The sequence below is a fragment of the Cricetulus griseus genome, chromosome 2 (assembly GCF_003668045.3).
Source record: "Cricetulus griseus strain 17A/GY chromosome 2, alternate assembly CriGri-PICRH-1.0, whole genome shotgun sequence".
Lineage (NCBI taxonomy): Eukaryota > Metazoa > Chordata > Mammalia > Rodentia > Cricetidae > Cricetulus > Cricetulus griseus.
The window spans coordinates 174,378,107-174,400,939 of NC_048595.1; the positions used below are offsets into that span (position 1 = coordinate 174,378,107).

General features: G+C 45.0%; 1 protein-coding gene across 1 annotated transcript in view; it reads right to left on the reverse strand.

The window, feature by feature from the left end:
• Nedd4l (NEDD4 like E3 ubiquitin protein ligase) overlaps positions 1-9,893 on the reverse strand; it is a 324,233-nt gene extending 314,340 nt beyond the window's left edge. The window contains exon 1 of the mRNA XM_027402751.2: positions 9,546-9,893. Within this exon, the coding sequence (XP_027258552.1) occupies positions 9,546-9,593 (48 nt within the window). The 5' untranslated portion in view covers positions 9,594-9,893. The remainder of the gene's footprint in view (positions 1-9,545) is intronic.
• Positions 9,894-22,833: the final 12,940 nt, after the last annotated feature.

Consider the following 22,833-nt stretch of genomic DNA (forward strand, 5'->3'; position numbering starts at 1 on the left):
TAACAGTTTTCTAAGTATCTTATTACTGATATGGCCCATTAGTAAACATTCTTCAGTACCCTCTTCTTAGCCTCTTTCTGGAAGTGAAGCCAGGAAAAGCTCTCTCTCACCCTGGGGCTGAAAGTGTCCTCTCTCATTAATATTCACTAGAAGCTAAGACATGACTGCAAGGCAGTAATACCAAAGACCAGCTTCTCAAGAATCCACAGAAAGGTACCCTAGGGTCCAAAACCAACATGGAGAGGTCAGTTGAAAGCCATTGCACTCATGTATCCTCTAGAGCAGTGTTTCTCAACCATCCTAATGCTGCAGCCATTTAATAAGTTCCTCATGTTGTGGTGACCCCCAGCCACAAGATTGTCTCATTGCTAGTTCATAACTGTTTCTACTGTTATGCAAGGTAAGGCAAATATCAGATATTTACATTACAGGTTGAGAACTACTGCTCCAGAGCGAGGAAGACTAGGTCAAGAATTGGGAACAAACAACATCTCATCAGGAGAGTGCTTGCTTTGCAAGCCAATGCCATGGGTAAACCCATAGCACTGGGAAGGAGGAGGGGAGGAGAGGGGAGAAAAGGGAGGAGAAGCCAGAGGGAGAGGAAAGGAGGAGAGGGGAGGGGAAAGGAGAGGGGAAGGGAAAGGAAAAGGGAGAAAAAAGAAACAAGGAAGACTGTTGTGGAATAATCTTTTTGTACACTGTGAAGATGTGTCACTCTGGTTGGTTTAATTAAAAGCTGAATGGCCAATAGCTAGGCAAAATTTCCAGGCAGAGAGGATGCTGGGAAGAAGGAGGAATCACCAGCTGAATGCAAAGGAAACAGACATGCAGGAGGATAGGTAAAAGCCAAGTGGCAACATGTAAATACATTGAAATGGGCTAATTTAAGTTATAAGAGCTAGGAGGACAAGCCTAAGCCATAGGCCAAGCTTTCACAATTAATAAGTCTCTGTGTCATTTTCTGTAAGCTGGAGGCACAAATTAAAATTCGTTTACAGAAGACAAGGGGAGGAAGATGGGGGGTAGAGAGGGGAAGGGGTAAATTTAGTGGGAGAGAGAACTTACCTAGTAAGGCCCTGAGTTTAGTTCCTAGACCCAAAAATTCATTCATAAATTAATTAATTATTTTTTACAATTAATGCATTCAGCAAAAACTCAGACTCCCTGAACTTCTAAGTGAGGATGTCATAGATGCATGCCAAAATGTAAATATAAAACTAAGGGCTGGAAAGATGGTTCTTCCAAAGGACCTGGGTTCGATTCCACAGGGAAGCTCACAACCATCTGTAACTCCAATGCCAAGATATCCAATGCCCTCTCTGACCTCTGCAGACACCAGGCATGCCATAGGCAAAACACCCATACACATGAATAAATAATAAAAATCAAAACTGCTTAAAAATTTGCTTAACTTTGTTATTTTGAAACACTCACTTTTAACAGAAGTGCAACTGGTACAACTCAATGTAACCTCCTTCAGGTAGGAACATGCTAGTCACTGTTTCCAGTTGTATTTATCACTATTAAAACAATCTCAACCTTTTACCTACAATAGGGTAACTTTACAATATGTTTTTTAAAAACACATTGTAAGCCAGGCATGGTGGTGCATACAGGCAATCCTAGCACTCAGACAACTGAGGCAGGAAAAACTTGAGTTCAATTTTAGCACCACCTCCAGCATGTGCGCGCACGCACGCACGCACGCACGCACGCGCACACACACACAGGAATAAGAAAGTGGGAATGTAATTAAAAGATAAAGCTGTTGCCAGGTGGTGGTGGCACATACCTTTAATCCCAGCACTCGGGAGGCAGAGGCAGGCAAATCTCTTTGAGTTCGAGACCAGCCTGGTCTACAAGAGCTAGTTCCAGGACAGCTTCCAAAGCCACAGAGAAACCCTGTCTCGAACACTACCCCCCCCAAAAAAAAATAAAGCTGTTAATACACACAGACACAACCAAAAGCTGGGGTAAAACTCAGGCCCTTGTACCCTGCCATGTACCCTCTCGATGCCAGAACCAGGGAGTACCATTCCCACTTGACTTCAGCCTGCCGAAAACCTCCAGTACCTACAGCCCTAACCTAGTGACAGGGAGCTGGATGCCACTCACACACACAGGAGGACATTTCCCACACTGTTTATGTCCTTCGTGGGACCACTGTCCCAGTGAGCCCTTTCACGGTCCAAGTCCAGATGGACAGCACATCACAGCTTCTTTCAAACAAAAGGAAACTCATCCCTGAATGGTCCTTTCTCTTCGAGAATAGAAGATATAAAGAGAATACGAAGTCCCTCAGGGTGCCTGCCTGCCAAGAAGTCACCAAACGCTGAATGTGATGAGAGCCAGGGAATCTGAGAGGTTTGACATTAGACTTGGTGAGTTTCGAATCAATATATGGCTCTGCAGTCAGGGACAAAAAGTCAACTCAAGTGTCAAATTCAAACTAGTTACCCAGATACATATAGGGGAAATGGCTTTTCTCACTTACAGGCATTATAAAGACAGTCAGCAGTTGGGCCATTTGAATTCAGAGCAAACCTCTACAACTATAATGAAGTCTAGACAGGTATATCCGCTGGCTTCAGCTAGGATCTGAGCTACCGGCTTGTGCTGGGAATCAAGAATCACTTTAGCAGGGCTAGCGATGTAGCTCAATTGGTAGAGCATGCACAAAGCCTTGGGTCTGATCCCTAGAACTATATAAACTAGGCACGGGGGCACTGTAATCCAGGAGGATCAGAAGTTCAAGGTTGTTCCGGGCTCGACAGTAAATTAGAAGGTAGACCTGGACATACAAGTAACCCTGAAATCCTGTTTTATGAAAAATAAAAAATCTTTTTAGCAACTAAGATTAGAGTGGTGGTAACTGGTTCCTTCTCAATGACAAGAAATTACAGAAAGGCACACACAACAGGCTCTACACGGACAAGGAAGGTCTGGGGCAGAAAGGACCTCTGTGTGCTGGGATGTTGTGGGGATTTCTCTCTCCAAATCTTAAAGTCTGCCACTCTCTCCTGAAGCTGCATATATCCTGGGTAAAGTCAGCCTGGAAAACAATCAAAGTGGATGGTTCCTGCTGCTGTATCTATGCACTCTGGGTGTTTTCATTAAATATCTGATTTGCTTTTTAAAACACTGGGTTTTAAATCTAGTTTCTATATTTTTATCTCTAAAGTATGTTCTCATTTCCATAGTCTACCAACAAGTGCGGAGCCCAAAGTAACATTAAAAGGTAAACAGTACAAACATTGCCACCTATAGTCAGAAAGCAAGAGCATCTGTTTGTACTGCCACCTGCAAGAGAAACACTGTAACAGCATAAGCACAATTCAGTTTTCCCTCCCCACATCCTTTGTTAATCCCAATACTGGATTAGTTAGTACAGTGTGCTCAGCCTCCTTAATGGGGGCTGTCAAACGTTTGCTGTAGTCCCAATTAACAAATATTTCAAAGCCAGGTGTGGCAGCACACATGCACAGTCTCAACTGCTAGAGACAGAGAAGCTAAGAGGCAGGCAGGAGGTACAAGACATTCCTGTCTCTTAAAACAAAACAAAACAAAAAAACCAGAATGAGAAACTCATCTATTCAAACACCTGCAACACCAAAATTGAAAATTTGTGAGATCCTCCCTGCCTCTTCTAGTCTCTACCCTCCCAGCACTGCCACTCATCAAAAACCCAAAATTAAGGACAACTAAATCTGTTTGGCTTATCTTTTAACTAAAACAACAACAACAAATTTTAAGGCAGCTGGGGCGGTGGTGGCACATGCCTTTAATCCCAGCACTGGGAAGGCAGAGGCAGGTGGATCTCTGTGAGTTCAAGGCCAGCCTGGTCTCCAGAGGGAGTTCCAGGACAGTCTCCAAACCTACAGAGAAATCCAGTCTGGAAAAACAAAAACAAAAAAATTTTAAGGTAAAGTAATACACTTTCATTCTGTCAAATGTAGCCATTTTATTTTCGATTTTGGTTTAGGTTTGACCTAAGGCTGTGGATCCAACCTAGGGCCTCAGGCATTAAGTCCTGTTTTAAATACACTATTTGAAACACTACTTCAGGGCAGAAAGGTGATTAAAGGTGCAATGAACACAGGTTCTTCTCATTTACCAGGAAGTCATAAGTGTTGCAGTTTTAATGACTTGTAATTCCTATGCAAACCACTTGACCAATTTACAGTATACAACTCAAAGACATTTACTCCACTCACAGGAATTCTTCCTTGAACTCATTCCTTTTTCTTCTGAACACATAGCAAGCCTATGGAAGCTCTCCAGATTTCTAAAACCAACTTTCAGAAACAGGTTTCTCATTAATAGGAGTGCCCACTGCCTCAGAGAGGCCCTAATACCACAGGATACCTGTGTTCCCCATGGCTGCTAAAGAAATTGCTACCATCTCCAGATTTCCATTTTGTTACTGTTTTCACCCCTTCCAACAAATTTGTTTTATTCCTTCAGTTAAGACAGTTGGTTTTCAGTAATAAAATAATTCAAGCATTCGGACAATAGAACAATGTAATATAAATAAAAACAGTCAAAGTTACTCTTTTCTTGAGCCAGGATCTTACTATGTAGCCTGGCTAGCTCTAGTTCACCATACTCCTGCCCCAGCCTCCTTAGTACAGGGATGACAGTTGTGGGTGAAACATCCTTGGTGAAAAATGAAGAGGAGATTTAAAACACCATTCTGTCTGCCCCCTGACAAGAGGATTTAGACTACAGAAAGGCTCACAAGGATAAGACCCTGACTTCTAGCTCTAGCATTGCAAAAACAGACAGTTTTTAAATGGCCCTGAAAAGCCCAGGCTCTGTTTTAGTTTCTTAATGTTTAGCAACTGTGCCACAGACAATCCACATAGTGCCCGGGCCCTGGTTACACAGCATATGAGGGAGTACAACAGCCCTGACAGAGCAGTAGGGATAACATGATTGGGAAGGCAGTCCAGCCGCCCACACACCTTAGGACACAAACACGTGACTTCCGAAAAGCAGTCTTGTCCTGAATGTCTTCCACAACTGCCAAGATGGTGGTGTTCGAGGTCTGTCCAGACACACTTTAGACATGAGCTTACAGATGGCTGTTTGAACGGCAACATGGAGCCTCTGGCTTCTTCCCTGCTAATGCCCATCAAAGACTGTTCCTCTCGCTCTAACCCTTGCTCAGATGCAGGTGCAGCTACAGATAAAAAGGCAGAAATCTTGACAGTGCTAACCTGAAGCTGCAAGCTCAGTGGGGAAGCATTTGCTTCATAGGCAAAGCTCTGAATTCAAGCCAGAGCATCAAAACAATGAAAATAAAAAAAAGTTCCACTACTACAGACTCTGGTGCCGACCAGTTAGAGTAAATAACCATGTTTCTTCTAATAGAACTCATCTCTTCTGAAATATCCTTGTTTCAAACTTTAACATCTATGAAATACAGATGCTTCCTAAAATTGACAGTATGTCTTACTTTGACAGCAGTATTTGTTTTTTTCTTAGTGGCACATGAAATAATGATGCATCTTAAGTTGGTCAGGGCCTTGAAACAAATCCAATATGCAATTACGGCCAAGTTAACCTTAAGTGTTCATTAGCAAGTTTATAATTACATACAAATCAGTAGAGACCCCTAAGGTCATAGAGAAGAGCGCTGACTGTGGCTACTACACACACTACCACACAGGGGAGGCATATAATGCTCCTAACTGTCGCCAGGTGAGAACGTGACCCAGAGAAGCTACATTTCTCATCATTTTTCACGAACCCTCCCAAGCTTTAACACACTATGGAGACCACACTAATGAGAGCTAGCCGTCAATTTTGGTCAACCCAAACAAACCCACAATGTTTAGCTCATTTTCCAAGATCATGAGTAATCTATCTATGAAAACCTTGCAATATGCTTTGACAAAAAGGGAGATCTGGGAGCAAACTTTAAAAACTAGGGCTCTGGGGCCAACAGGCCTACTTTCGAGTGTTGTCACACAGTTCATTTAAGCTCTCTTAGCTTCCATTCCTCAGCCAGAAATGACACCATACCTCAAGAGTTTCAATGAAGCACAAGTTAGATGACACATGCTTAAGGCTTAGTCCTTACTGCATACAGTTGTCCACATGGAATAAGAGATACATCCAAGTACCATCTTATGTCAGCCTGACCTTCATTTCTATGTCATTTACCCCATTCTAGCCACCAGAAATATGTTAAGTGACATATCCCATTGTTTTATTTGGTTTTGGTTGTGTTTTTGTTGTTGTTGTTGTTGTTTTTTGTTTGTGTGTTTCATGGTTTGTCTGTCTATTTGTGACAAGGTTCTGGCTTTTAGTGCAGGCTGTCCTCAAGCTCACCATCCCTTCTTCTGTCTCTATATGCTGGGGTACCATAGCTAATCTTTTCAGACGGGTGTCATTCAAACTCTTGACATCTCACCCAATAGGAAAATCTCCCCCCCCCAAAAAAAAACAAAACCAAAAACAAAAAAAACTGATACCTTTCTCAGGTGTAATGACAGGTTTCAAAAGAGTAACAGTAATATTCATGAGTAAACCTTACCAAAACAGGCTACAGATGGCCACAAATAAACTCAAACAAGAAAAAGCCCTTCAAGGACCCAACCCAGATGCAGAAACTAGTCCAAACCTTTCTGATTCCAAACCAAATCTTATCCTCAGCCATGAATATGAACTGTTGTTCGTTAGCTTATCCCTTCAATACCAAAACTCATCTAATAGTGATTTCAATTTTGGTTTCTGAAACTGACATGCCTTAAATTATAGTGAGTATGAATTAGAAGTCACCCAAGGAAATACAGCTGCAATGCATACGTAGCACATACACCCACAGAAGCAAAACCTATATCTTAATCCTTCTCATTCAGTACACTAGCCAGACCTTAGGCTGATGCCCCAAGCAGCGATGTCTTGGCCCTGCCATCCTGCTATGCTCTAGGTTAGCACTATGCTTGACCAATAGCAGTACATAGCTCACAGTGGCTTTATAAGATGGGGCATGACTAAGTTCCTTCCAAATACATAAAGCTTTCTGCCACTATCAAACATGAACACATGTCTACCTACAAGGAAACCCTGGGTACAGTGCCCGATTTTCTCAAGGTCTACAAGTAGACTCCTCTCTACCCCTACACGGGTGTCTCCATGTGATACTTGCAGCCCTCTGGTGCTCACTATTTAACACAACTTGACAAGCCTCTAGTGCTGTTCATTTCATCAGGCAGTCCACTTTCAGAGCCTGTTAATTACTCTCATTTGTTTGCTTACACACTAATTCGGGAGAGGCGACAAAGCAAGCAAATTTAACAATTTGGTGTTAATACTATATGAAGGAGTTCTGTATGTCTTCAAATGGCCCCCTCCCTGAACAGAGGGAAACCTCCCACACCAAACAATTGCCTTAGAAATATGAAGGCAATCATTTTCTATTGGTGATAGAAAAATGAAAAAGGGAGGCAGATGCAGCTTATTTTGGATCATATATGATGTTTGAGGAACTAAACAGAATACATAAATAGTGTTTTTCATCTCCTCTTGCTATTCCCTATACAGTCCCTCTGACAATACGCAGGAGCGAACAGTCACAGGCACACTCGGTTCTTGTGTCTATGTTCTCCACTTTGACACCCCACACCAGTCAGGATCAGCAGCGATTCTCGGAGACAAAAGTGTCAAGATGCTCCTGAGGTGGATTCTGACACTGGCTGCCAGCATAAACAAAGCGCGCGCACACCAGTGACAGATAGGATTCCTTTAGGCAGATACATTTCCCAAAACACCCTTAAAATATTTCTTTCAAGGAGCTTTTAAAAATAAGCATGTTATTTTTAAAAATTAAGAGACCCTAAGAAGAAACGCAGCTGTCTTCATCTCCCTTGATACCTCATCCAGGGAGCCCTTTGTTCAGTATCTCAGCACCTCCAAGAGCTCAGACTGCCCTCCAGCTCTAGACAAGGAGCTAGGAGGAGAATCCCCTGGGTAAACAAAACAAGTCTACTTTCACCCATCTCCAGGTAACAGCTAACAGCACACACACACACACACACACACACACACACACACACACACACACACACTTTATTTTACACAAGCATGACAAATAATCAAAAACATATCACACATTATTTGCATTGTGATCATTCTTTGATAAAATAAGCAATCCAGCAAGCACTATCAAAAAATAAAATCAACCCTTACATGCCCTGCCTACCTCAAGATACCCATTTCATTCCACACTTAGGTAGAATACACACACTCACACACCATGCCACAGTAGGAAAGCAGTACACACACACACACACACACACACACACACACACACACACACACACACATGCCAATAGGGAAGCTGCTGAAAGCAAAGCCATAACGTGAATCTGTGAATCGGTCTCACATAATAGACTCTCTTTAAACCCCACCCCCATCTCCAGAGAAAGAGAGAACCTCAGAAAGAAAGGAGCGAGGGTAAGAAAGAGAAATCAAGAAAGCCCAAATTTCCAGGCATCCACTTTTCATGAAATGCACAACCAGGATAGGAAATACCTCCCCGCTGAGTAATGCTTCATGGGTTGTAAATTCACCTCTCGAAAGGGGAGCCAGACCTGGGCGCGCACCCCGCCAGATGGCGAACCACTCCTACCTGCTCCATCCAGCCTGCCTGTCACTCCGAGCCCGCGACAGGCCTCCCACCCCCCTTTTTGGCAGAGCAACACACCAATAAGAGTCGAGAATGGCTGGTCGAGTGAGGGCTGAGCAGTGATTTAGCAGGATCCTTTCAAAAGGGGGAGTGGGGACCGCGATGAGCGAGTGAGATTTTTTAAAAACAAAGCCCTCTCCAGTCAAACCGACCGTTTGGGGGTGTGGCTTATTTCATTCGTTTTATTAATAAAAGAGATCAATGGAGCTTTCTTCTCTCCACCCACCCCAGAGGTGCGGGGCTTTGAATCCTCTTGACGAAGGAGAAATGGCAGGGCTGCAAGCTTCCCCTAAGTTTCCTGCAGCACCTGCCTCCTTCTCAGATCACCTCCACACACCAAAATAGAGGAGTTCGAAACGCACAATCCCAGCTCCAGACTTTGCAAGACCCAGGGGCGGCCGTACACAACTCTCCCGGTGTCACCCCCCCCCCCCCCGGGATCTGCACACATCCGCTGCCGAGCGCCCACTAGCAAGAAAAGTCCCAGAAGGAGACACCACCAGGCTCCTCAACAATCCCCAGATAGCCTGCGCCACGCAGAGACCCCTGCAGCGACCCAGACGTGACACTTGTCACGGACTCCTGGCTGCAGGGGCATGACCAGGAAAGTTGCCTAACAGCCCTGAGAGACGCAGCTTGCAGAGGAAAGGGACCCGCGGGGCAGCGACTCACGCGGCCTCCGCCCACCCCGAGAGCCCCGGGCAGAGGAGCGGAGCGCTTCACCCGGACAAGTCACCCACCGCTCCGGACCGCTCTGGGTCACCCGGATTCCGGGACCCACTGCTAGCAAGGGACGCGCGCAGCGGAGTGGCCCCGTCCTCTCCCCACAACGCTCTAGGCAGAAACTCACCTCCTCTTCCGAAAGTCCGTAGACGGGCTCCCCGAGCCCGGTCGCCATGGAGCCGGCGCCCCGCGCGGGGTCCTAGACGCTGCGATCGGCTGAAGTGCGTCGCGGGGCCGCGACCCTCTGTCCTTCTGCGCCGCCGGGCGGGGAAGGGCCGGCAGGTGAGGCTGCACCCGGCCGCGGCGCCGCTTCCTCCCGGAAGGCTGCGGGGACGCGCGGACTGGCGGCTCCGAGAGCGCGCCGAGCGGCGGCTGGCCGAGCGCTCTCTCTGCTCAGCGCTCAGCCCGCGGGCTCCCGCCCCCGCCGCTGGCTCTCCCGGCCTCCCCAAGCCCCGCTCAGCGATCCCTGGGACCCGCGCCCCCGCCCCTCGCCTGCTCCGCCCGGCCCGCCCTCTCCGCCCCGCCTGCGCCGCCCGGCGCCCACGGCGACCCTCCCGTTCGCCGGGGCGGGCACTGGCGCCCCCCAAGCCAATCACAGGCCGGGTTGGGGGGCGGGCCGCGGGGGTGGTGGTGTTTCGCCCCACGCCCACCCCACCCCCAGCGCCTCCTGGGTCACCCGCCGCAGAGTCCTGGACTGGGGCGCGCCCTGGCGGGCTGGGCCTGCCGGGCTGACCCTCTTACTTGCCCCGCTTTTCTCTGCCTTGGGGACCCGGTGGAGTGGACCTTAGGGGGACCATGAAGACGCCGTGCAAACAACAACAAAACCATTGTTTCCATTTTTATCTTTCTTTTTTTTTTCTTAACCCGAAGTCTCCAGGAGCGTTAAAGGGGCGACGATGCATGTTTCTAGACCCCCTTTAAATTCTTGGCAGCTATGGCAGGCCAGACTTGGCTCACCGCGTCAGCTCCCCGAAAGGATTCGCCTGGCCGGGCGGCCAGCCTAGGAGAGGCTGCCCCGTTGTGGCCGCGAGTCGCCATTGCCGATGTCAACTCTACTGGGAACAAAACCAACTCTGCGCCCGCGCTGAGTACACACCCACCCACTTGAAACCGGGCTGCCTGGTTCTTTGATAAAAGCTCGGGCTTTTTTTGTAAGGCACAACGTGAAATACCAAATTCAACTTTAAGTTTGTCCTTTACATATGCAAACCTTGGAGACGTCTTATTAGCCACCGTAGGAGTCTTCCCACATTCCAGATAGGGAATTTCTCTAGCAAGCCCTTCATTTAATCTTTCGAAGTACAGGAATGCAAGAAGCTACTTTAAATAAGTTAAGAGAAATTCGTCACTCTACTTTTTTCAAGAAGCCTCCCCTAAGAGCCAGCCGTGGTGGCACACGCCTTTTAATCCCAGTACTGGGGAGGCAGAGGCAGGCAGATCTCTGCGAGTTCAAGGCCAATCTGGTCTACAGAGTGAGTTCCAGGACAGCCTCCAAAGCCACAGAGAACCCTGTCTCGAAAAACCAAAAAACCCAAACAAAAAAAAAAAACAAAAACAAAAGGAAGGCATTCGATCCTAAAAATAAGTGTTGTGTGCAGTGGTAAATTAGAAACAAGAACAGAAAGAACGTGCTATTTTCCTTTAAAAAGAAATCATCAGAGTGTCTGGTTTTGTCTGGGAGGTTAGGATTTTCACTGAAGGAAGAGAGAACAGATCAACAGAGTCACCTTGCCTGGCCCACCTTAATGATCAAATACCTGGTGTACACCCTGAAAGGCGGTCCCACACTCCCCAACTTTAGCTCTCCCTTTCATCCCTTGCAATGTGTCCCATGTAATAGCTTTCCTTTGAAGCCAGCCTTGTGGAATCAACACACTGCTCCGAATCCTCGGAATTCAGAGCCATCAAGTTTATATGGCGCTTAGGTGCCACAAGAGCCCTACCAAGAAAAATAAAGATTGTGAAGGAACATTTCCCAGAACTCTGCTCGTGTTTTCCCATCAAGAATTTTCAACTTATCAAACCTAGACTATTTTTCTTTTTTATAAAAAGTACACGGACACACACACACACACACACACACACACACACTCATTTTACACGCCCTTCTCTGTGCCTCTGACCCATATAAATGGAAGTTCCTTAATATACACAAGCAGAACTTTGTCAAATTTGCACCTTATGTTACAAGGTCAGTAGAAAGAGCTAATAAACTCCAGAAAGAAAACCATCTTTCTGGCGGGGGGGGGGGGGTTTCCAGAGATGATTTGGTTACAAGCCTATCCTCCTTCGAATGCCTGTAACTGGAACTGCACAGGATCAAATGAGTACTTCCGTCTTCACATATGGGCACACACGCATGCAGACATACACATATAAATAAAACAAATTTTAAGAAAAATGTTCATTTCTGATCCTAGAGGTAAGGCTGACTTAAACAACTAGTCTCTCCAAATAGAAACATTCTCTCCAGGATCGAGGCAGACTCCCCCAGACAGTTATAAGGCTTACAAGCCCTGAGCTGGTTACATAAAAACAGTAAATTGTTGAGAGAAAGGCCAGCTCTCCAGTGGCACTCCCTGGAAGTTGGGCAGGGAGTTCCAGGGATGCAGCCTATCCATGGAGCAACTATTCATGACCATATAGATGGGCTTTTCCATGACGCAGCTGTATTTGAGTCATCCATGTCCCTTTAAGTGATCATCGGTTCACTAAGCTACAGTAGAGAAAGTATTTCATCGTGTCCTACCAGAGATGAATATACATCTGTTCATCTCTCCCCAGGAAAAGTCATACAACAGGCTGAGTCATCTGGACACTGTAGAAGGGTGTCATACTTCTTCATCCTGTTCTTCGTCATCCTGCTCCCTCCCCACCTGCAACAAAACAGCCTATGCCACCTGCAGTCTGGGTCATGCCCTTGACATTCACTGAGGGATGGATATGAGAAGTGGGCCATGGTCGTGATCAAAATACATGGTATGTGTGTATTACATTCTCAAAGAATCAATAAAAGTTTATATTAAAATATTCATAGGAAATTTGCTGTTCATCATTTATTATGGACAGTTTACAAAATTACAATCTGTAACTTCATTCAGCATCCCAGATGAGCAGATTCAAACAAAACATTTACTTGGAGGTCTGTGAAAGAAACTTTACTGCATTTCAAGGAACTGATAAATTCCTATGGATGGTTAAAATTTTAAAAAAAGTTTTATTTATTGTTGGTTTGGTTTTGTGTTTTATAGAGACAGGGTTTCTCTGTGTATCCTTGGCTGTCCTGGAACTTGCTCTGTAGACCACTGGCCTCAAACTCACAGAGATCCACCTGTCTCTGCCTCCTTAGTGTTGGGATTAAAGGCATGCACTGGTGTCGGAAACCCCCACCACACCCATACCTGCCCCTTCCGATTGTGATTTTTGTTTGTTTGTTTGTTTGTTTGTTACTTTGGCTACCAGGAGATGCAGAGCACCAAGCCATTAAAAAACAAACAAACAAAAAAAAAAAAAACCGCACTTCAAACTATCAATGTCCTTTGTAACTGTGTACCAGCTTTCTCCCAGTGCAGTGGTCTTGTACACTGGATGCAGGGTAGAAGCATCTGGGGAGCTTTAAAAGTAGACAAAAAGCAGGTTGTCCTCCCAAGGTCAGTGGAGGAGGGCAGGTATCGGTGGTTACAGAAGCAACTCAGGTGATCCTCACATGCAGGTTAGCCTGAGACCTACCTGCATGTGGTGATATATTAATTATGATTTATTAGAGCTTGCCTAAGGATTCAGAAAGCAAAATCAGCCGCAACCAGAGAAGCCAGGCACACACCTTTAATCCCAGGACTAAGAATTAAGAGGTAGACAGAGCTCTGTTAGTTCAAGGCCACACCAAGCTACACAAAATATATCCAGTCCTAAAGTGAAACAGCTCACACGAAGATGATCTCAGCACTTGGGATCACATGCCTTTAATCCCAGGACTCTTGAGAGGTGTTTAAGACGGGAACAGGGTCTCAGAGCTGGCATTCATTTTCCAGCCACATTGAGGACAGGAAGACATTGAAGTCTCAGGATTCTCCAGCCACAGTGAGGAGCGGCAGCAGGATCAGGGTTGGTGGAACCAGGATGGCCTTTTAGTCTGAGATAGGGTAAGAGCTAGTGGTGGGATGCTTTGCTTTTCTGATCTTCAGCTTGAACCCCAATATCTGTCTCTGAGTCTTTTATTTTTAATGTTACACCTGTATCCCAAGCCAACAGCTCCCAAACTGCTACACAGAGAAACACTTGGTGATCCTTGATGACTGTTTTGGGGCCACCCACCCCCAGGCCTGTCACTAATAGGTGGCAGGGGACAGTGGCAGGGAACATGGGGTCAGTTTTAAAGCTTTTCAGATGATTATAAAACACAGCAAGAGTCAGGGACCTTTGGGCTGGAGTCACATTTCTGCACTTTTACATTTTCATGATTTTTATTCCCTTTCTTCACTTTAGAAGAAACTATATATTACAAATACACAGATCATTTGTAGAATAAGATAGGATGCAAACATCTATCATCGAAGTCAAAGGATCTTGGGTTGTTATGGGTGGGGTGGACAGTCAAGGATAGCTGTGAGAAAATACCCAGTACTCTCAGGTAAAACAAGTTTCTTCCCATTGGTTTGATGTCTATTTAGAAACCGTAGAGTAATTGTGGTTTCTCCTCGAGAGGCTGTCTTTGATATCTTAGATTTGGCACTCAGGGTGTTTGGCAGATGGTCTTCAGTGGGGTCATCAAAAGTGAAGAATGAGCAAGAACAACTTCCAAATACAAAGGGTAATCACAAATGGGGAACATGTTAAGGATGAGCCACCGGTTTGCAGATCAGTAAATTGCCTAGCGGAATTCTGTGGCTCTTAATCCCAGCTGGAAATTAACTCAAAGCAGAATAGTATACAATACTGTGAGTTTATGCCACTTTATCAGTTAACACTGCTTTTTACTAGTGGCTATGTTTCCTGGAGCAGATATGTTGAAAATAGCTATATGCTTGGAAAAACTGGTTAGCAACATTCCTTGAGGCACTGAGAAGGTGCTTGTGATTATATGAAGAAATAGCTATCATTCAGGGTTTTGACAGCTACAGATGTAGATAACAGTGAATGACTTGCAAATAACTACTTCTGTATAAAAATAACTAAGGCTTTAGGAAACACATTTTGAAGGTCTGTGCACTGCTATTGATTCTGGCATTCTAACATAATAAAACACTGAGATTGAGCCGTATGATTCCTCATTTGTTCAACCCTCCAAAACATCTACCTTCCGACTGACTGTGTGATTTCCTTTTTCAAAATCATTTCTAAAATCCCTACACCGAGTACTCTTTCCCTTTTTTGAGAGTTTCTATTAGTAAGTGTTGACTTCATTGGCTTCTCACTGCATTTCTTCCCTTCTGTTTGACATGTGAGCCTGCATTTCTGTTCTCTCATAGCTGGCACTTAACATTTTACATGTGTGCCTAAGGTGACATATCAAAGCTATATCCAACCCCTTCTGAGAAATACAAAACAAAAAAAAGTTTAAAATATTGGGCTTTGTTTTCATTTGCTTGTTAATTTTTGGTTTAATTATTTTAATTTTTCCAAGACAGGGCTTCTCTGTGTCCCTCTGGCTGTCCTGGAAGTTGGGCTGTAGACCAGGTTGACTTTGAACCAGAGATCCACCAACCTATGCCTCCCAAGTGCTAGGACCAAAGGTGTGAACCACCAGGCCTGCCTGTTTGCTTTGCTTGTTTTTGAGATAGGTCTCACAATGTTGCCCTGCTGTCCTTGAACTCACAGAAATCAACCTGCCTTTGCTTCTGAGTGCTGGCATTAAAAGCATGTTCTACCATGACCAGGTAAAACATCGTTGTTGGGTTTTACTTTGTTTTAATTTTTTTCCAATTCTTTATACAGCATTGGTAAAAACTCTCATCCTGAATTCATATCTGTGATGTTGGATATTAAACCTAGAGCATCACAAGAGCAGGGCAAAGGATCTACCACTGAGACTCCCCCAGTCCCCCTTCACTTCCACTGTCCCTCTCTTTCTCTCTGACTACAACACTGGACATTATTATTATACAACGGTAACAGCTTTTCCAATATAGTTTTCCTTGCTTACCCCATTTGGGTTCCTTAGTGCTTTCTGTATGTTCCTTTAGGGTCATTTTTCTTTTTCCAGAGGTTTGTCATTTTAAATTACTTTGTAAAGCATCAATGGGGGTAAACTCAAGTTTCGTCCATCTGTAAACATTCTCTCTAGTCCTTGACAGGTGATGAGAGTGTGCATGATTCAAAGTCCTTGTGGACTGTCTCTCGACATCAGCAGGTTGGAGCTGTTTCTCTAAAGTCTAGCTCCTGTGGATAAGGATGAAATGCACAGCTCTTGGTCTAATTAGGTTACCACATCTGCCTTCAGGATCTTGGTGTTCCAAACTTACTATTTCCCAACATTCTGTTTTTCTTTCCCCTGCCTCACATCCCCTTGTACTTCATGGATGTAAGTCTTTATCACTTCTGAAGAACACTTGGTTCTTGTGTCTTCAGTTAGCTTTCTTTGTCCACTCTCTTTGCTCTCTTCTTCTGGGATCCCAGTTAATTACATCTTGCTCTATATAGCCCTGGATAGTTTAGAACTCACTATGTATACCAGACTAGCTTTGAATTTACAGCAGCCCTCCTGCCTCTGCTGGTCTCAAACTCACAGAGATCCGCCTGCCTCTGCCTCCCAAGTGCAGGGATTAAAGGCATGCACCACCATCGGCCGGCTAGTTTGCCAATTTTAATACCTAAAACTTTGGGTGGTACCTTTAGTGTGTCTGCTGACTCTCACAGTAAGTCTATCTCATATTTGATTATTGTAAATCCATTTGGCCATCATCTTATTTAATGACAGTCCCTGATATCAAAAGTAGATTTAGGTTTACTGCTGCTAAGAACAAGGGAACAATAGCACTGGGGCATCATTCTAACCCCTTGTGAGAGTCAACCCCAGTTGAATACAGAAGAATCAGGTTCAGCCACTAGTGAAGGATTAGTCCCACCCTTGACAGCAGTCCTGGTATGGGTAACATTTACTTACTTAAGCATTCACTTACACTTACTTAAGTCTAACTACATTTTTCAGGGTGTGGGGACATGCAGACTGTACCTCTGTCTGTTAGTTTTTATTTCCCTACAAACCCCAGTGATAGTACACTTGGATACATTCATACATGCTGCCGTAAGGCATGGGAGTGTGGTCAACTCAAAACAGAGATCATTAGCTATATGAGTTTGCACCATCTCTTCAGAGCTGCTGCCTTCCACTGTCAGGGCATCACAACCCAGGAGAGGCTGTCCCTTGAACCTGAGGGCTGAAGCAAATTTTCTTCAAAACAGATTGGAGACGGAGATGGCAAACACTCAATTCCAACAGGATGGGATAGACCCTGAGATCACCTAGGAGGCCTAGCTCTAGGTTTCCAGAAAAGTTTCACCTAGGAGACCCATGCTGAATGTGGGTAGCACCATCCCACGGGGTGCCATCCTAGACTGACTAAAAAGGGGAAAAGCAGAAAGCAAGTTGGGTACCAGCATTCATCATCTCTCTGTGTCCTCACTGAACATGTGGCCAGCCACCTCATGCTCCTGCTGCCTCAGCCAGGGTGGCTATCACCACCACCAGGTCTTCTGTGATGGATGGTATGCATTATAAGCCCAGAGAAAGCCTTTCAAGGCTAAATTGCTTGGTCAGTTAGTTATTTTGTCATAGTGACAAAAAAGTCAAGTGACACAAAAATCAAACACTTGGTTCTATCTCCAAGAAATCGGGAAGTCTGTTACATACACTCACAGTTCTGGAGGGCAGGAGCTCAGAAGCAGCATCTCTGGGCCCAACCTAAGTGGCCTAAGAGTGCTAACCCTAGCACTCCAGAGGCCCTGGCTTGCCCCCCTCCCTAATCCCTGGCTTCCTGCACCTGGTAAAACAGAGTCATGGCATATATAGGCCTGGAATCCCAGTGCTCCAGGGAGTCAGGAAGATCACAAGTTCAAGGTCATCAGCCATTCTGGCCAACCTGGGCTACATGAAACTATGTCTTAAACAGAGAGAGCCAGCAAGACGGTTTACTGGGCAAAATCACTTGTTTTGTGAGCCTGCTGTCCTGAGTTCCATGTCTGCAAGCGAGGATGAAGGGGAAGGGAAAGAACTGACTCTGAAGTGTTCTGCCCAAATAATCTATAAGCCAAATAACTACCACCTTGAGGTGTTCACGTGTGCCAAATTGCAGCAATTCACCCCAGTTAGGCCTGTTTACTGATGACAGTTCCTCTTAGAGTGCTGGGGAAGGTCATGAGATTTTTATCAGAGTATCTAGCCACTCCCCGATATATACATGTGGCCTCAGAAAAGGGGTAGAGTGTATAGGCCGGAAATGGGGACACTTGAGGGGCAACCCCATCCATGTGGCTATAGAAAAGTCTTCCTGCTGGGTAAAGACTTTCAGGTGTAGCCTTTGGCAGGGGGAAGCACCCATACCCTTGAAGATAACATCTCACCTATGATCTGTAAGGAACCCACTAAGCTCATGGTTTTCCTAGAGTGAACTTTGGTGGGATAGTGCCTTTGAGACCTTGGGAGGAGTGGGGAGTAATGTATATGTCTTCCCCTGGGAAACAACAGTTGTCCTCCGACCTCCACAGGAATGCTGTAGAGCATGTGCAATCCCACATACTAATCCCTCGAGCCACCACTCACATGATCACATGTGTACACACACACACATTCATACAAAATAATAATACATGAATTAAAATGTGTTTAAACAATCTGGGCCCAAACCAAGATGCTGTGTCCTCCCTGGGGACTTGTAGGGAAGCGTCTGTGCTCTAGCCTTCTTCGGACTTCTGCAGGTGAATTCCTGCAGTCCTTGGTTCACAATCCTTCCTGCAGTTTTGGAAGCCATTAGCATCTTCAAGTTCCTCTCTGTCGGATACAATCTCACCACTTGTATTTTGTTCACAGTCAGACTTTCTTTGCCTCCTTCAAATAAGGACTCTTGTTATTATATTTAGGACCCACCTAGGTAATCTGGTGTAGCTTCTCCATCTCACCATAACATATGGTTTTCCTTTCCTTCCCTTTCTCTCTATGGTTTTCCTTCCCTTCCCTTTCTCTCTATTCTTTCTTTTTTATTTATTTATTTGTTTATTTTTATTAGTTCAAATTAGGAACAAGCTTGCTTCACAATCCCTTCTCCCTCTTCCTCCCCTCCCCCAAACTCCCCACCTGTCCCCCACCCCATCTCCCCTCCGCTCCCCAGGTATGGTAGGGCCCTCCTCAGGGGCTCCCCAAAGTCCATCACATCATCCTGGGCCAGGCCTAGGCCCTCCCCAATGTGTCCAGGCCAGAAAGCATCCCTTCACCTGGGATGGGCTCTCAAAGTCCCTTCTTACACCTGGGAAAAATACTAATCCACTACCTGGGGCCCCATAGAGTGATGAGGCCTCCTCATTGACATCCATGTTCAGGAGTCTGGATCACTCCCATGCTGGCCTCCCAGGCAGCAGTCTGGGATCCATATGCTCCCCCTTGTTCAGGCCAGCTGTTTCTGTGGGTTTCACCATTCTGGTACTGATCCTTTTGATCTTCATTCCTCCCTCTCTGCAACTAGGTTCCAGAGTTGAGTTCAGTGTATATCTGTGGGTGCCTGCCTCTGTTTCCATCAGCCACTGGATGAGGGCTCTAGGATGGCATAAAGAGTAGTCATCAGTCTCATTATAGGGCATTTAGGGTATCCTTTTCACCATTGCCTAGATTGTCAGTTCCTGTCATCCTTGTAGATCTCTGGAAATCTCCCTAGTGCCAGATCTCTCCTCGAACCTATAATGGCTGTCTCTGTTATGGTATCTCTCATCCTGCTTTCCTCTATTCTTCCCCTAACTCAACAATTCTGCTCCTCCATTTCCTCCTCTTCCCTCCTCTTTTCCTCCTCACATTCTGCCAGCTCCCTCTCCTCTACCCTCATGCTCCCAATTAGCTCAGGAGATCCTGGCCCTTCCCATTCTCCAGGGACCATGCATTTTTCTCTTTGAGTCCTAGTTTCTTTGATGAAGAGGATTGTAGGCTGGTAATCCTTTGCTCTATGTCTAAAATTCATATATGAGTGAGTACATACCATGTTTTTCTTTTTGTGACTGGGTTAGCTCACTCAGGATGATTTCTTCTAGTTGCATCCATTTGCCTGTGAATTTCAAGATTCCATTGTCTACTCTTTCTTTCTAACAGGGTCTTGTTAGGTAGCCCAGGCTAGACTAGAATTCAGTCCTTCTGAATCAGCCTCTTGAGGTCTGGGATTGCAGGTCTATGGCACCACTCTCTGATTCAAGATTCCTAGGGACACCTGTATACCCTCCCACCAGGAAATGGAAGTTAGGGGTTCTTGAGTTCCAGTCTAAGCGTCTTTGGAGGTCATAATTTGGCCAATGACAAGAAGCATGGTGATACACTTTAGTCTTTGCTTTTCTAAGCTACCAGTGTTCTATGATTTTAGTCTAGTGTTTGGGGGAGATCAGAATTACTTGGATTTTGCCCCCCTACTTCATTTTGCATTTGCATTTTCTATACAAAATAAATTAATGATTTCTTCAACACCATAGTAAGAATTCTAAAACAGCTGCTTTAGGGAACAATTTTGATGAAGCTTATTGATTACCTTTTAATATAATAATTCCTTTAATAACATGAAAAAACACATCTCTTCATTTTAGGACTCTTATGCCACTCATAAAAATGTAAAGTATACTTACAAGGGAACTCTCTGATACATTGTTTTTATTAAATTCGGGACAACCAAGGGAAAGTAATTAAATGACTCAACTAACAGTTCTTAAAATGCCAGTGACAAAGTCAAACAGCTTTCTGCTGTGCAGGTGGGGTGAGAGTGAAGGGGAGGAAGATATACTAGAGCTATTTGATTTGAATATTTCAAGTACTCTATTATCACCAGAGGGTTTGCAGGCATTGGGACAAACCAAAGCAACCCTCCAGCTAATAGTGGGAGACAAGTGTCCTGTTTTTCTCAATGAGTTTTCCCATCTCCAGCCTCAGATGCAGCCCTGCCTGTGTGCTTGCTCACTGCCCAAAGCACACTCTTGCTCCTTTTCAGGTAGGGGTCTTCTGGTTCTATGGGTTTTTCTTTCATTGTAGTGATGATGTCAAGATGGAATCCCAGCACAGATGATTCCCCATAGCCCCAGAGGTTGCCAGCAGCATCTCTGTTCATTCGCATACCTGTGAGTGGCCCTCAGTCCTGTCAAGGCAGTTCTACAGACAGCAGTGGGAAGGCAGCAGAACAGACAGTGGTAGGCACTTTCTTCACCCAAGAGGTCAGGATTAAAACACAGGACAGAAAATGAACCAAAGATTGACTACTGTGGTGGTTGAATAAGAATGGCCCCCATAGGCTTAAATATTTGGATGTTTAGTCACCAGGGAGTGGAATTCTTTGATAGGATTAGGATGATGAGGTGTGGCTTTGTTGGAGGAAGTATGCCATCTCAGCTGTTGTTCCAGCATCATGCTTGCCACCATGTTCCCTGCCATGATGATAATGCACTGACCCTCTCAAACTGTAAGCCAGCCTCCAGTTAAACACTTTCTTTTATAAGATTTGCCCTGGTCACGGTTGGTGTCTCTTCATGGCAAACTAGAGAACCTGTTGGAAGACAGCAAGGAAGAGGAGGCTCTGACACCCTGTTCCTTGTGGAGAGTGCCCTATGTCTAGCAAATCACTGTGCTTTTTACTGAGTCTAGAAATCCACTTCTAAGACTATCTTCACTATAAAATATGAAGTGACATGTACATTTCAATAATCAAAAGATTGGAAGCAATTCCAAATGGCCATCAATAGAGAAGCTGCCAAACCTGTCTATTATTGATACATCCATCCAGTGGAGCGTTATGTAGTTACTAAAATGAAAGAGGATTCTCTCTGTACTGATGTGAAGGAATCTCAAGTCTATGCTAAGTTTATCAAATAAATCAACATGCAGAGCCATGTTTACACTAGGACACTATTTGTACACCAATGAGAAGACTTGCCTAGGTATAGAAGTAGAGGTGATGCAACCAGGGCTCTGTCTCTTGGTAGTGTGTTTTGTCTGGCTTCTTCCAAAGCTTAGGACTTCCAGAGTAAGTAACCTAAGGCCATTTGTCCTCTTGACAAAGAGCCAGCTTCTGGTAGTTAGACTTTAGTAAAGTTGAAGGGAGTTAAAAAGAACTGGTCCTTCAAAAACTAATCTGTCATATGAAAATCCCAGCCTGGGGCACTGGTCCACTCCTCTGCAGGAGATAAGGAGTGAAGGCATTGTAGAGTAATTAGTAGGCCCACTCAAAGGACTAGGTGACTTGAGGAGGGGAAAGGTCCGATGAAGAAAGGGGAAAGTTGACCACATGAGGAAAAGGAAGCCATTCTTACTCAGACTTACACAGAAGAGACCCTGGGCAAAGACGGTTTTTCATCTTCAGAATTCTAAACAAAGTGTGTGAGATCCAAGATGTGTCTCCCACCCCACCCTGCTGTGTGGTGGTGGATATAAGTATCTGTTAGCCCTTCTAAGATGTATCTGTATCAGTATTCAGTGTTTTGAGTTTAATTAATATGGGAAATGATATGATAATTGGCTTTTGGTTTTCCCATTTCATTAAATTTTTAGTGGCACATTGCTGTAAGAGTTACAGTGAAATGGTCTCAAGTGGAGCAGATGAACATGTCCATCCCTCGTGACTGTTTCTTATGAGCACTTTCTACTCATTCTACCTTTCACTGCTTTCTGTTGTGTGAGCTCTGTCTCTCCATCAGATGTAAAGTCTGGACTGCAGAGATAGGATAGAAACATCAGTATGGCTGGCATTCTGTTTCCTACCAAGTAGCCCTGTCCTAGTTCCCTGGTGCCGCTTCACTGGAACTCCCTGGAGTGGCTGTAATGGAGACCAGCCTGGGTAGAGTGGGTGTTGCTTACTGGAAAGAGATAATGACCTTGGAAGCACAGAAATGTTTCCAGTCAGCTTTGTACAGACACACACACACACACACACACACACACACACACACACACACACACACACACCACCACCACCACCACCACCACCACCACCAGCAGCAGCAGCATCTTCCCAGTCTTAGCATATCCATGAAGAGGTAAAAGTAAAAGTATATAAATAAAAATACAATTTTTATGCTTGGAAAGGCTGTGGATGGCTTAGGGAACAGGGGTTCTCTGGATACCTCCTATATGTTTCAGCACAGGTTTGTACGGCCGGCTGCTGGTACTTTTTTTTTTTTTTTTTTTTTTTAACAAAAGACAATTTCTTCCTCTTTCCTTTTCTCCTAAAACCACACATCTTTGACCA